The 15,231-nt window shown below is 44.9% G+C and overlaps 1 protein-coding gene across 2 annotated transcripts in view; it reads right to left on the reverse strand.

The window, feature by feature from the left end:
• lsamp (limbic system associated membrane protein) overlaps window positions 1–15,231 on the reverse strand; it is a 147,644-nt gene that overhangs the window by 13,417 nt on the left and 118,996 nt on the right. For both annotated transcript variants that reach the window (XM_057351409.1, XM_057351408.1), the window contains one exon: window positions 13,159–13,284. In XM_057351409.1, the coding sequence (XP_057207392.1) occupies window positions 13,159–13,284 (126 nt within the window). The remainder of the gene's footprint in view (window positions 1–13,158; window positions 13,285–15,231) is intronic.

The raw sequence follows: 15,231 nt of genomic DNA on the forward strand, positions 1-15,231 counted from the left end.
TCTGGGTATTATCACAGCCGCTCTCACCCTCTACACGACGGTGTTCGGCAACTCGACGTTGCGGCAAGACCCAATGTCGAGGATAAACATCATCTAAAACTGCAGAGCCGATCTCCTCTCCGGGGGCCCCCCCCACGGCGAGGGATCCGCACTGCCAGCCATCAAACCACCCCCGGGAGGTCGATGAAGCAGAACGTACCCCTAGCCTCCCTGTCTCGGTCCCTGGGAGCCTGACAAGAGCTTCCCAAACTGTCACGGTGACTACGGGATACGGTCCGTCTCGGCTACGCGATCCAACTCCGCAGACGCCTGCCCAAGTTTTGGGGCATCCTCTCAACCTCAGTCAGAGGCTAGGATGCTCCCGTGCTTCGGGCCGAGGTCGCCACCCCTCTGGAGAGGAAGCGATCGTGCTTGTTCCTCTAGCCGAGATGTTCAACGGGTTTTACAACCTGTACTTCATCGTCCCCAAAAAAGCGGGGGTCGCTAGATCTGCGTACCCTGAACAGGCACCTACTCAAGCTGCCATTCAGGATGCTCACGCAGAAGCACATCCTGGCATCTATCATGATCAAGATGGATTCAAGGCAATTGACCTGATGGACGCTTACTCTCATGTCTCGATTCTCCCTCGTCATTGCCCGTTTCTACGGTTCGCTTTCGAGGGTCAGGCATATTAGTACAGAGTCCTCCCTTTCGGTCTGTCCCTGTCCCCACGAGTCTTCACGAAGATCGTGGAAGCCGCCCTCACTCCCCTCAGGGAGAGAGGTGTGCGGGTACTAAACTATCTCCACAACTGGCTCATTTGACACACTCACGAGATCTGTTATGTACACACAGGGACCTAGTGCTTCGGCACCTAGATCGATTGGGACCACAGGTCAACCAAGAAAAAAGCAAGCTCTCCCCTGTGCAGAGCATCCTCTTTTTTGGTATGGAACTCAACTCTGTCTCCATTACAGCGCGACTGACTACAGAAAGCGCTCAGTCAGTGTTGAACTGCCTGGAATATTTCAAGCAGTCAGTGGTCCCCCTGAAACAAATTCAGAGGTTCGTGGGCACATGGCATCCTCGGCGGTGGTGATACCCCTCGGGTTGATGCACATGAGACCGCTCCAACACTGGCTACAGAGTCGAGTTCCCTGGAGAGCGTGGCACACCGGCAGCAGGCGGATGGTGATTACGCCTCTCTGCCGACGCACCCTAACCCCTTGGTCTTCAATGACCTTTTTACGGATGGGGGTCCCTCTCGGGCAGGTCACGAGGCACGTCGTGGTGACGACAGACGCCTCCCTGCAGGGTTGGGGTGCCGTGTGCAACGGGCACGCAGTGTCGGGGCAATGGACGGGCCCCCGCCTGCGCAGGCATATCAACTGCCTAGAGTTGTTGGATGTGCTACTTGCACTGAAGGGGCTACAACCTCTCGTGCAGGACAAGCACGTGCTGGTCCAGTCGGACAGCATAACTGCCATAGCGTATATCAACCGCCAGGGTGGCGTTCGCTCACGGCAGCTAACACGACTCGCCCGACGCCTCCTCCTGTGGAGTCTGCAGGTGAGCAGATTCCTGCGAGCCACACATATCCCAGGCGACCTGAACCAGACAGCCGATGCGCTCTCTCGTCAGTTGATGCCTCGCGGAGAGTGGCGACTCCACCCCCGCGCAGTCCAGCTCATTGGGTACAGTTCGGGCGGGCTCAGGCAGACCTGTTTGCCTCCCTGGACACCACCCATTGCCCGCTAGGGTACTCCCATCTGAGGCCCCCCTCGGCACGGATGCTCTAGCTCACAGCTGGCCGTGGGACAAGCGGAAGTACGCCTTCCCCCCAGTGAGCCTCAACTAGTACACTTGATGCTCCTCTTCCCTGACCTGTGCAAGGTCAGGGAAGAGGAGCATCAAGTGTACTAGTTGCGCCATACTGGCCCAACCGGACTTGGTTCTCGGAGCTAATGCTCTTGATGACAGCTCGCCCCCGGCCGATTCCCCTGACGAAGGTTTTCCCAGGGGAAGGGCACGTTATGGCATCCCAGGCCAGACCTCTGGAACCTCCATGTCTGGCCTCTGGACGAGATGAGGAGATCCTGAGTGGCCTACCCCCTGCGGCGGTTAGGTCCATCACTCAGGCTAGGGCCCTGGCCACTAGGCGGCTATACGCCTGTAAGTGGTGCCTCTTCTCATCCTGGTGCTCTTCTCGAAGAGAAGACCCGCGGAGTTGCTCGATTGGGAACGTGCTGTCCTTCCAGAGACTCGAGAGTAATCTCTCCCCTTCCACACTGAACGTGTATGTAGCCGCTATTGCCGCTCATCACGACCCTGTTGCTGGTAAGTCTCTAGGACAGCACAACCTGATCAATTGGTTCCTAAGGGGTGTGGGAAGGCATTGCCTCACCCGCACTCCGTACCCTCTTGCGACCTTGATGCGGTCCTGGAGCCCCTCGGAGATGCCGCTCTTTCTCACCTCATGATGAAGACGGCTCTCTGGATGGTGCTCAAGAGGGTAGCGGACCTAAAAGCATTCTCCGTGTCCACAGATTGCCTAGAACTCGGGCCCGGTGATTTTCACGCTATCCTGAGACCCCGGCCCGGCTACGTCCCCAAAGTTCCCACCACTCCCCCTACACCAGGTGGTGAACTTACAGGCACTCCCCACCGGGGAGAAAGACCCAACCCCATCCGTGTCCAGTACGCGCATTGCACCTCTGCTTGGACCGCACGCAGAGCCACAGGAGCTCTGAGCAGCTCTTTGTCTGTTTTGGAGATCAGCAGGGAGGGCTGTCTCAAACAGAGATTGGCGCACTGGATCATGGACGCCGTCACTACGGCGTACCTGTCCTAAGATCGCCCGTGCCCACTGGGTGAGAGCTCTCTCCACACGGGGTACAGCCTCCTCGTGGGCACTGGCTCGAGGCGCCTCTCTGGCAGACATCTGCAGAGCTGCGTGTTGGGCTACACCCATCACCTTCGCGAGGTCCTACAGCCTCCGCGTAAAACCGGTATCGGCTCGAGTCTTGCAGGCATCAGGCAAGACTGGCGGCCGGTAGGGTGTACGCCTATGACAGTACCTTCCCCCTTTCTCCTAAGGGGGTCAGCGTACTAAACTAGCCTCCCTTCTTCCCCCACTGGGTGAAGAACAGGCACTCCATCCATCACTAAGCAAGCACCTCCTGCGGGCGGGCGGGGACTGAGCAGCCCTGCCCCTTAGGCCGGGTACCAACTGAGTTATCCACAACATAGCTCTAACCGGACCTAGTGCTACCGGACGTTGTAACCCCCCAGCAGGGCGGTTCCGTCTGATGTATACTCATGATTGGTTCCCACCTTGGTAACCCATGACCTTCCCTAGGTGGACCTCCACCTCGCGGTTAACTCCTTCAGTCCACACATTCTTCCCATGAGTTCTCCCCCTTCGGTGAGACCATGTTGGTATCTCCACTAAACTCCTCCCTCCGGTAGGAAGTGGTCTCTGTAGGGCATCCCCCGCTTGAGGAAGTAGCGCTTACCCAGTGGCCTTACGGTACCAGGTGGCTTCTCGCTGTTAGAGAAACAAGGCCGCCGCCTGTGAGGCCGAAGGCAGGGGCCTTCCCACCTTTCAAGTAAAGCTCTGGGACCCCCTACCTACCCACTGGTAGGATACAATTTCGCAGTAGCGCTCATGGCTGACACGCCCAGGCCAGTCACCGTCGCTTCGCTAGAGATTGTGACAGGGCACAGTGTTGTGGCGTTTTCCATAGGAACCCCATCTGTCGGCTCGACACAACGTCGAGAGACCGACAGAAAGGGAACGTCTTGGTTACGGATGTAACCTCAGTTCCCTGATGGAGGGAACGAGACGTTGTGTCCTTCTTGCCACAACACGTGCTGCCCACTGCAGCAGTCGTGAGAGGTCTCAGTCTCCTCAGAACTAAGGTGAATGAATGAGGCACGCCGTCTCCCTTTTATACCCGGATATCCGGGGGCGGAGTCCGGCATGCAAATTTCATTCGCCAATTTCATTGGCCTTTTCTAAGAAGTCGGAAGCGATTGGTTCTCAGGGACGAACCCCATCTGTCGGCTCGACACAACGTCTCGTTCCCTCCATCAGGGAACTGAGGTTACATCCGTAACCAAGACGTTTTTCATTTTGCTGTTTCTAGAGCCGACTTCTATGTGTTAAGATTAGGGTTAGCAGGAAAAGCAGGAGCATAAACAGTATGAATGAGTTCATGACACTGAAGATGTCATGTCAAAAAAATTATTGTTGTGATTGTTCATTCTCTCCTTTGCTTTCTCCAGCTTTAATCCTCCTAGTAGCATGGCCTTGTAAACTAATGGTACTGTTTAGTGTGTTGACAAAATGTTTATATGCTCTCCTACTTGTAAGTGGCTTTGGATAAAAGCGTCTGCCAAATGAATACATGTAAATGTAAAAGATGACAAAACTCTTCACGTAAGATTCATAAGATCTGAGCGTTGGAATTACGCTTTCTTTCTGCGTTTTGGGGTAAAACGAAGCTCGAAAACGTTGAGAGACGGAGGGAGGTTTTTTTTTTTGCATCGCTGCCGGGAGTTTGTTTGTATCAGTGCACTTACACTTCGCTCTAATATTAGTGTATTTTATTATCGTTACTTATCATTGTCGTTACTAACTTATCCTGATATCTCAATAACCCTGTTCTGCTATTTACTTGAAGATTCTAAACCAAAATTGATAGTTAACTTAACGCCGTTAGCATAGCAATAAGCATGTTAGCTTGCTTTCTGTTTACACTGTGGAATATCATCTTGCCTCTGGTTTGTCTTGTGTGCTAACTGTTTCTCTTTTTAAGCGAGTATACTACGATTCATCGAGCAACCTTGGTAAATTGGGATTGCACTTCAAACCCGGTGAGTTATGGCTTCTATTCCTATTATTGTTACTTGCACCTCATGTCATATGTTTAGCTTAGCCTTCTCTGTCAGCTGCGAGGGTTTTATATGCGATAAATGCAGGGAAATAGTTAGGCTGACAGAGAAGATCCTAGAATTAAACTCTCGTATCCAATCTTTATCTGAGGATAGTAAGAGTGTAAGGACCATAGAAAACACTTTGGATGCGAGCAACATTAGCGCACACAGCTCGGTTCCGGTTGAAAATCCCCCGCAGCTGGGAAACTTCGTGACTGTGAGACGGCGAAGTCGCAGGAAAAAACATCACTCGACCGTTCCGATTACAGTCTCGAACAAGTGACGCACCGACTGAGAAACCTGCTGAAAGTGCCCTAGTTATCGGTGATTCTATTGTTCTGAACTTTAACATAGAGGCACCAGCCACCATAGTCCAATGTTTACCGGGAGCCAGAGCTCCTGACATCAAGTCAAATTTAAATGTGCTGGCTAAGGCTAATCGTAAATTCAGTAAGATTGTTATTCACGTCGGCACAAATGATGTTCGACTCTGTCAATCAGAGATCACAAAAGATAACATTAAAGGGTGTGTGCAAGCACGATGTCAGACACTTTAATATTCTCTGGCCCCCTCACTTCTTATCGTGGTGATGAGATTTATAGCAGATTATCATCACTAAATGGCTGGTTGTCTGAGTGGTGCCTGCAGAATGATATAGTTTTTATAAATAACTGGAAGAGTTTTGAGGGCAGACCTGACCTGTTGAAACGAGATGGTCTCCATCCCTCCTGGGCTGGGGCGTCCATCCTGTCTAGAAAAATGGCAAAAAGTCTTAATGCTAATGCTAAAGCTTGACTCGCTGGGGCCCAGGTCAGGGAGCAGACAGAATGGCTTAACCAACTGTCTGCTTGCCGTCTCACGTCGCAGAATACACAAAATGCACAAAATGCACAACATGTAATAATCCGTTCTCCCAAACATCACAAAATAGAGACTGTGTCTGTCCCCCGGATTAGCAAACATAAAATAATGCGTAAACCTCTTGAAAGTAATTTAATAAACGTTAAACAAACTAAACATGAACAAAATACAGATAATCAACTGTTACGACTCGGATTGCTAAATATTAGATCTCTCTCTAATAAAGCACTTTTTGTTAACGATATGATAACAGATCATAAAATAGACATGCTCTGTTTGACAGAAACATGGCTAAAACCAGATGATTATATTGCTTTAAATGAATCTGTCCCCCAAGATTATTATTATAAACACGAGCCTCGTCTAAAAGGCAGAGGGGGAGGTGTCGCAGCACTTTACAATAACTCTCTTAGCATTTCCCAGAAGTCGAACTCTAAATATAATTCTTTTGAAGTCATGGTTCTTCATGTTTCAACACCTAATACTAAAGATAAAACACTTTTTAAATTGATTCTAGCTATTGTATATAGGCCTCCAGGGCACCACACAGATTTTATTAAAGAATTTGGTGGGTTCTTATCAGAACTAGTACTGGCCGCAGATAGACTCCTTGTCGTTGGTGACTTTAACATCCACGTAGATAACGTTACAGATGCCTTAGGAATGGCTTTCAAAGACACTCTTAACTCCATGGGCATTAGTCAACATGTGTCAGGACCCACTCACCTTCGTAATCATACTTTAGATTTAATACTGTCTTACGGTATAAATGTGGACGACGTTAAAATCCTTCAGCAGAGTGAAGACATTTCGGATCATTATCTGGTATTATGTTTGCTTCACTGGCCTACGGCTGCAAATAAAACTCATTGTTACAAATATGGTAGAACAATAACTTCAACTACCAAAGATGCGTTTCTCGATAATCTGCCCGAATTGTCTCAAATCATGAGAAATAACGTTGAAGATCTTGACATTACCACTGAAAATTTTAATTCCACCTTCTCGGTAACGCTAGACAAAGTTGCTCCACTACGTTTAAAGAAGATTAAAAATGGCAGCCCCACACCGTGGTATAATGAACACACTCAGGCTCTAAAGAAAGCGGCCCGAAAAATGGAGCGCAACTTTAAGAAAACTAAATTAGAGGTATTTCGTACAGCATGGAAGGATAGTATTCGAAAATACAGGAAAGCCCTAATAACTTCTAGATCCGCCTACTTTTCATCACTAATAGAAGAAAACCAGCACAACCCTAGGTTTTTATTTAACACGGTGGCTAAATTAACAAAAAATAAATCGTCAGTGACTTCTGATCCTGTATATCAGCATAGCAGTGATGAATTTATGAACTACTTCACAAATAAAATCCAAGATATTAGAGTAAAAATTATAACAATGCAATCAGAAGTGAAACCCGCTGAACAAACTAACTATAGCGCCCCTAAGGAGAAAATGCAATTATTTTATACCGTAGACCAGTGGTTCCCAACCTTTTTTTGTCTGACACCCCCTTTTTCCCAAAAAACATTTTAGGGCCCCCTACACATATCTAATGATATTATCGCTCTTGTAAGCTTGCAGCAAGGATGACAAAAAAATGTTGTTTTCAAACAAATGGTATGTTTATTACTATAACCAGATATGTTTATGCACAAATAATAGCCTATATATAATATTTAAAATACAATAACCTAGTGTTGTCACGATACTGGAATTTCTAACTTCGATACAATACCTAAAAAAATATCGATATTCGATACCATTTTCGATACCACGGGGAAAAAACTTCCATAACAATAAGGCCCAATAAGGACATTTTATTTAAAGTTAAATTGAACAAGATTAGACAATGAGGTATATTTTTTACATTATTTATTAATTGTTAATCTAATGTTCATTTTACTAATACATTTATTATTTAAAATCAAAGTTGTATTTGTCAGTATTAATGGACCAGAGCTTACATAAATAGTTGTATTTTTTAACTAACATTTAAAAGAGATTAAAAAAAACTTGAACAAATGTATTGCTCATTCTTTGTTCGTTAATGTTAGTTAAAAGCCTACATTTATATGATTACAATTTTTTAATTTGGCTTTTATTCACATATAATCATTGATCATACATAATAGACAGAAACGCAAACTTTAAACGCATGAAGTGTTGCAGAGACTCCGCACTGGCCATCTTTCTAACATTAACAACGTTTCACCGGAGCAAATGAGATGAGTGGATGAAATCATTGAACAGCGCACACACACAGAGCGCTATGGTAAACACTGGAGTGCAAACGTGTATCACACGCGAGAACTGTTGCGGAGACTTTACCCGCACCAGCATCATGTCAAACATCAAATTAACCAGAGCGAACGAGACGAGTGGATGAAATCATCGATGAGCGCACATAAAGACAGAAACGCATGCATTAAACATGAGAACTGTTGCGGAGACTCTGTTAAAACATAAACAACATATAACCAGGGCGAATAAAACGAGTGGATGAAATGATTGATCAGCGCACACACATAGAGCGCGATGGTAAACATGGGAAGCGTAAACGAGCGTTCACCAAGCGCCAGATGTGTTACTGAGACTCTGCACTGGCCATCTTTTCTAACATTAACACTTTTTAACTGCCCCAAACGAGTCAAGTCTGTGAGAGGAGGCGGAGCTCTGTTGACACAGCGTTCACGTGCAGTGTGTCAACTCACTGTCGGAAAAAAGAGAGTGAGCGGGAACGCGCAGCTGATATCGATACGTGGGACATGCGTATTGGAACCGTTTCAGATTTTTCAGTATCGATACTTATCGAAATATCGATATTTTTGACAACACTACAATAACCAAATCATTAGTAGACCAGGAGGCCATTTGTAATTTAAAAATTTAAGCCTATAGGAGTAGCCTATAAATTGGCCTTATTTGAAATGCAATATCATAAATATAAGTATTCATATTGGTGTGTAAGAAAAAAAGAATGAATATAGGCTATTACAAAATGACTGCTGTCTGGCACCTCAATACTTGCATGTTATTTGTCGGGCTTTATCAATCAGTGTGAGGATTACTGCTGTAGTGAGTAATAATTCGGTCAATGCTCATTTGATCTCATGAAATTATCCAAAGTTTCAAAATTATTGTTTGCCGTCGTCGTGGTACGGAACTCTTTACAAAACAAAACAAATAACGAACGTATGCGTGGAGTTGTGCCATTTTTGACACGTCAATAGACTCGTCTATTTGAAGTGCGAAGTTATTACCACGAAGTCGCGCAGAAAGCTGACCCCTCACATCTTCTGACATTGTTGCGATTCGACGTTTGACCGTATTATTTGATAATGGTATCTTAGCAAATTGTTTTGATTTATCCTCTCCAAATAATTCCTTGACAATCTCTGTTGCGCATGGCAAAATCAAAGTTTCTGCAATTGTATGCCCATTCTTTGCTTTGGCGATTTTTTCAGCAACTGTATACGATATTTTTCAAGTTTCTTGTCAGTAGCTGTGACTTCCCTCATCTCATTTTGGGAGTGTGTCAATTCTTTTGCCTTGCGCTAAAAAAATGTCCTGGGCTTGTCGCGGTATTGAGGATGAGTTGTCTGTAAATGTCTCATTAGTTTGGACGGCCTCATGCATTCGTTAGCAAGGACTTTGGCGCAGATAATGCACTGTAGCAGGGACTCTTTGCTACGAGAAAATGAAATAAAACCGTAGTTCAGGTAACTACCTTGGTATTTCCGGTGATTTCCTTAGTATAACTATCTAAATACTTCGTATTTCCAGTATTGCTAGCACTGCTAAAACTGCGACACGAATTGGTGGGAGCTTCCTCACCTGGGTCCAGTATGCCTGGGTCATTACTATCAGCTGCTGTAGGTGAAGCAGTGGGACTCGATCGTTTTTGTGGAGGACGAATTACAAATTTGTCCATTTTTTGGTCAGCCAGGGGATCATGGATAAAATTAGCTAAAGTAATATGATCGTTCTCCTTAATGCTCACTGCTCAACACTTTTCAAAAATATGACACGACCCCCCACAGAGCTCGCTGAGGCCCCCTTGTGGGCCGAGACCCCCCTGTTGGGAACCGATGCCGTAGACCACGATGAGCTGTATAAAATCATTAGATCATCTAAATCAACAACATGCATGCTAGACCCTATACCTACAAATCTACTGAAAGAGATGCTCCCAGAAATTATAGATCCTCTTCTTGGTATTATTAACTCATCTCTGACATTAGGACATGTGCCTAAAGCATACAAAGTGGCTGTTATAAGGCCCCTTGTCAAAAAACCCCAACTCGACCCTAGACAACTAGGGAACTACAGGTCTATATCGAATCTACCTTTCATATCTAAAGTTCTGGAAAAAGTAGTTTCTACTCAATTATTGAGTTATTATAATTTGGGATCTGACCGAGGTTGTATCTCGTTATTGGTGCTGCTAGACCTTAGTGCTGCATTCGACACCATTGACCACAGCACACTCCTACATAGACTCGAAAATTACGTTGGCATTAAAGGAATAGCTTTGAAATGGCTTAAATCTTATTTATCTGACCGTTTTCAATTTGTAGCAATAAACAATGAGGTGTCACGCAAATCGCAAGTCCAGTACGGTGTACCACAGGGCTCAGTTTTAGGGTCTCTACTCTTCGCATTATACATGCTACCTCTAGGAGATATAATAAAGCGTCACGGAGTTAGCTTTCACTGTTATGCTGATGATACTCAACTTTATATTTCCTCGAAGCCTCATGAAACACAGCAGTTCCATCGAATAATGGAATGCATAGTCGATATAAAAAACTGGATGAGTAACAACTTTTTATTACTGAACTCGGACAAAACGGAAGTGTTACTTATTGGACCGAAAACTGCTATATGTAACAACCAAGAATACTGTTTAACTATTGACGGATGTTCCATAAAACCCCCGTCGTCAGCAAAGAATCTTGGCGTTCTATTCAATAGTAATCTGTCATTTGAGAGCCACGTCGCCAACACCTGTAAAATTGTGTTTTTCCATTTTAAGAATATAACTAAACTACGTCATATGCTGTCAATGTCAGATGCAGAGAAGTTAATTCATGCATTCATGACATCAAGACTAGACTACTGTAATGCACTGTTAGGTAGCTCCCCTGCTGGATTATTACAAAAGCTCCAACTGGTCCAAATGTGGCAGCTTGAGTTCTTACACGTACAAAAAAGTATGAACATATTAGCCCGGTTCTGTCAACCTTGCACTGGTTACCTATAAAGCATTGCGTTAACTTTAAAATCTTGCTTATTACCTATAAAGCCTTACATGATTTAGCTCCTCAGTACTTGAATGAACTCCTTTTGTATTACAGTCCTTCACGTGCATTACGCTCTCAGGCGTCCTGTCAGTTGGTAATACCTAGAATTTCAAAATCAAGTGCAGGTGGTAGATCCTTTTCCTATCTAGCGCCTAAACTTTGGAATAGTCTTCCCTGCACTGTCCGGGAGGCAGACACACTCTGTCAGTTTAAATCTAGACTGAAGACGCATCTTTTTAATCTTGCATACACTACACTTCCATAATTTAAATCCTCTGAGGGTTTAGGCTGCATTAATTAGATCAACCGGAACCAAAAACACAACTGATGTACTTGTTGCATCAAAGAGTGCAGAACAGTACTCTACTCTCAGCAGTCTTGTCTCATTGTTCCAAGGTTACCACAGCGAGCAGGATGCAGTTCATGGCCAGACCTGATGGTAGAGCGGAGACCTGACAAGAGCTGAGATGATAGAGCTGGATAAAGAAGGACGCGGTCACCTGACACGTCTTCACCACAAAATGTCAAATGCTATTAGATTATTAATGATAATCTTAAATCTATAATTTACCTTATTAGTAAGTTTATTTATTTTTATTTAGCCTTGTTGTGCAAGCACTGTGGAGCTTGTGCAGAGGCAGCAGCTTTTGCCAGAGGGGAACTGGAATCCCCTGGTTGGGCCTGGGTTCTCCTGAGGTTTTTTTTCTCCATTAGAGTTTTGGGTTCCTCGCCACCGTTTGCATCTGCCTGGCCGGGGGGGCTGCTTTAGAATTTTAAAGTTTTACTTAATTAATATTGCATATAGGAATTTATAGTCTGTAATATTTGACCTGTGCTTCTCTCTCCTTTATCTTAAATGTGTGCTCTCACTGTGTGTGCTTACTTGTTTGTGTACGTGTGTGCGTGCGTGCGTGCGCGTCCGTGTGTGTGTGTCTATGTCTATGTGTGTTAGTACGTGTGCATATTGTGTGTGTGGAGTGTTTTGTATGTGGGTATGTCTGTCTTCTGTGTTTTCACCTTTTTCTTGTTTCTGCAGGTACAACTTTAATTGTTTTGCTTATAGTCAATATGTCTTATGTACAGCTGCTTTGTAACAATGAAAATTGTAAAAAGCGCTATATAAATAAAGTTGAGTTGAGTAGATCTGTATCATGAAAGTGAAACATCTGTGACACCAAAGTGCTGCGATCAAGCGTAGCATCAGGTCTGGCAGGTCACGTGAGTCAAGATCATATCAGCCGATCACATCAGGTGCAGCTAACCAACACAACACACACTAGACTGAGTCCTGTTTAAGTGTCTGCTCCTTATCAGCTGCTTAATCCTGAAGCACTCAAACACACCTCCATCCCCATCTCCACCTCTATCCCCATCTCCACCTCCACTACCATCTCCACCTCCATCCCCATCTCCACCATCTCCACCTCCACCCCCATCTCCACCTCCATCTCCACAACCTCCATCCCCATCTCCATCCCAGTCTCCACCATCTCCACCTCCATCCCCATCTCCACAACCTCCACAACCTCCACCCCCATCTCCACAACCTCCATCCCCATCTCCACAACCTCCAGCCCCATCGCCACAACCTCCATCCCCATCTCCACCTCTATCCCCACCATCCCCACCACCACCTCCACAACCTCCATCCCCATCTCCACTTCCATCCACATCTCCACAACCTCCATCCCCATCCCCACCACCATCTCCACCTCCATCCCCACCACTATCTCCATCCCCATCTCCACAACCTCCATCCCCATCTCCACCACCATCCCCATCTCCACCTCCATCCCCACCATCCCCACCTCCACCATCTCCACCATAGGCACCATATCTGCCTGCATCTGTCAGGTCATTTTCATTGAATCCTGTTACACATCATGAACTGTTCTGGGGGGACGTGCAAGGCTGCATGGACGGGTGGAGAGTTTGCCCAGAACAGTGTTGTTATGGTGTATTCTCAACGTGTTTTAGTGTTGCTATTTGGTTTCTAGGGTGGTCTTCATATAGCATGTAAACAAACAACACCTATAGGAAAGAAAACCTCTGGATGTTTGTCTCTCTCACCTGATGGGTTGAGAAGTCTCCAGGTGATGGCTGGATCCGGCCTCCCATTAGCTAAACACGTCAGCGTCACATTACTGCCCTCATTCACAGTGATGTCCTCCGAAACTTTATAAATGTTTGCAGGGACTGAGAAACAGAAATAAACACAAGATCATTCAAAACACATCTGAAGATCTGTCAGTGACACATGTTGTCAGTCTTATACAGTCATGATGGCCTATTAAACACACGCACGCACGCACGCGCACGCACGCACTGGTGTAATGGGTGTTTCATCTCAAACGGTGTGAGGATTAATCTCACCATAAACTCACTCATAAACCTTATACAACACACACATTTATAAGAAGCTAAATAAATAAATACTGCCAACATTTATAACACACACACACACGTACGCACGCCATCTATCATGCAGACAAACTTATCGTTTAAACAGACACACACATGATGAACGGTCACATCTTTACACAGATCCATCAAATGAATGTGAGATTTAATGAAGCTCTTTGTCATTCTTGAGATTTACACTGAACACACACTCACCCCACCACACACATGTTGGGTTTCCATGTTTTATGGGGACATTCCATAGACGCAATGGTTTTTATACTGTACAAACTGTATCTCATATTCCCTCCCCCTAACCCTAACAATCACACACAACTGTCTGCTCTTTTACATTTTCACAAAAGTTCATTCTCTATGATTTATAAGCTCGTTTCCATTCAAAAAAATGTCCCCACAAGGACAAGGATTTTGGATATTGCCATCTTCGTGGGGACATTTTGTCCCCATACCGTAGGGTTTACCTTTCCCACGCACACACACACACACACGCACACGCACACGCACACACACACACACACAAGCATCAGATCACAGGAGTCAAGTTGAATTGATATGAGTGAATGAACAGAGAAGAATAAAGCTGGATTCTGAAGATGAACGACATTGGCTCATAATTTATTTTCTCTTTTATGTTCTGCGTGTGGCAGCGCTGTTAGTATTAATCTTAAGGGAAACTTGCACAGCCAAGTGGATCTTCTCTAATTGTATAAAGATTTATGATTTTGCAAAGACAAAACTGCACAATACAATACACAAGACTAATGAACATGTTTCTGCTTACAAAACAAGAACGGGCCTTTTTCTCCTCCCATGAGACGCCGGCATATATCTCATCTCTGCTTTGCCAAAAAAGAAACTTTCGACCACACAGACGCCAGCAACAACCAACCACACCCTTCAAAACATAAAAACTCTGACCTACACACACACAATACACACATTATTATACGTGCTGTTTCTAGGAATTATGTACTACTGTAGTGTACCACACTGTTATCATGACCTCACGCCAGTGGCGCCCCCAAAAGTCACTGGCACCCCATTGGCCCCCCCAACCAGAATGAGATTTTTTAAATATATATATATTTGTTATATTAGAATAATAGTATTAATATTTATTAATTAAAATGTACATTATCGAAGCACTATGTAAAAAAAATAACTTGTATAATGTGTTATGTAGAATACAATCTCAACCCCTCCTCTCTCGTTTAACCTGCGAAACCGCGACTAATATGCGCACGGCAGCCGCAGTACCACGCACGTGACGTCATGTTTGCTCCTGTTCAGTCAGCACGCATGAAAGGGGTAGAGGGTTGGAGACGAAACTCACAACCTAGTAAGTAAAACGTGGTTTATTGTATGATAAAACTTATTGTATCAAACTCTAATACGGGTTGGCTAACTGAGATTAAGCTACAGTAGTTGCGAAGGCATTAGATTTGAATTTTTCTGCTACTCATACTCGCATTTTGATCGATCACTATACATGTTTGGTTAATACAGTACACTACTCCATCAGCTGATCTTTAAATTGTTGGATTTGCAGTTTTTGGCATCTATTACTATCATATTTTTTATAGTCAAATATATGTAGAACAGTTAGCGAATTAGCATGTATCGATCAAACACTGAAAATATTAGTAAATTAAATTAGAAATTAAATCGTAAGACTAGTTATAACTTTATATGATCCCAGTAGTATTAATGGCAATGCCAAAA

Source organism: Triplophysa rosa, linkage group LG14, assembly GCF_024868665.1.
Source record: "Triplophysa rosa linkage group LG14, Trosa_1v2, whole genome shotgun sequence".
NCBI lineage: Eukaryota > Metazoa > Chordata > Actinopteri > Cypriniformes > Nemacheilidae > Triplophysa > Triplophysa rosa.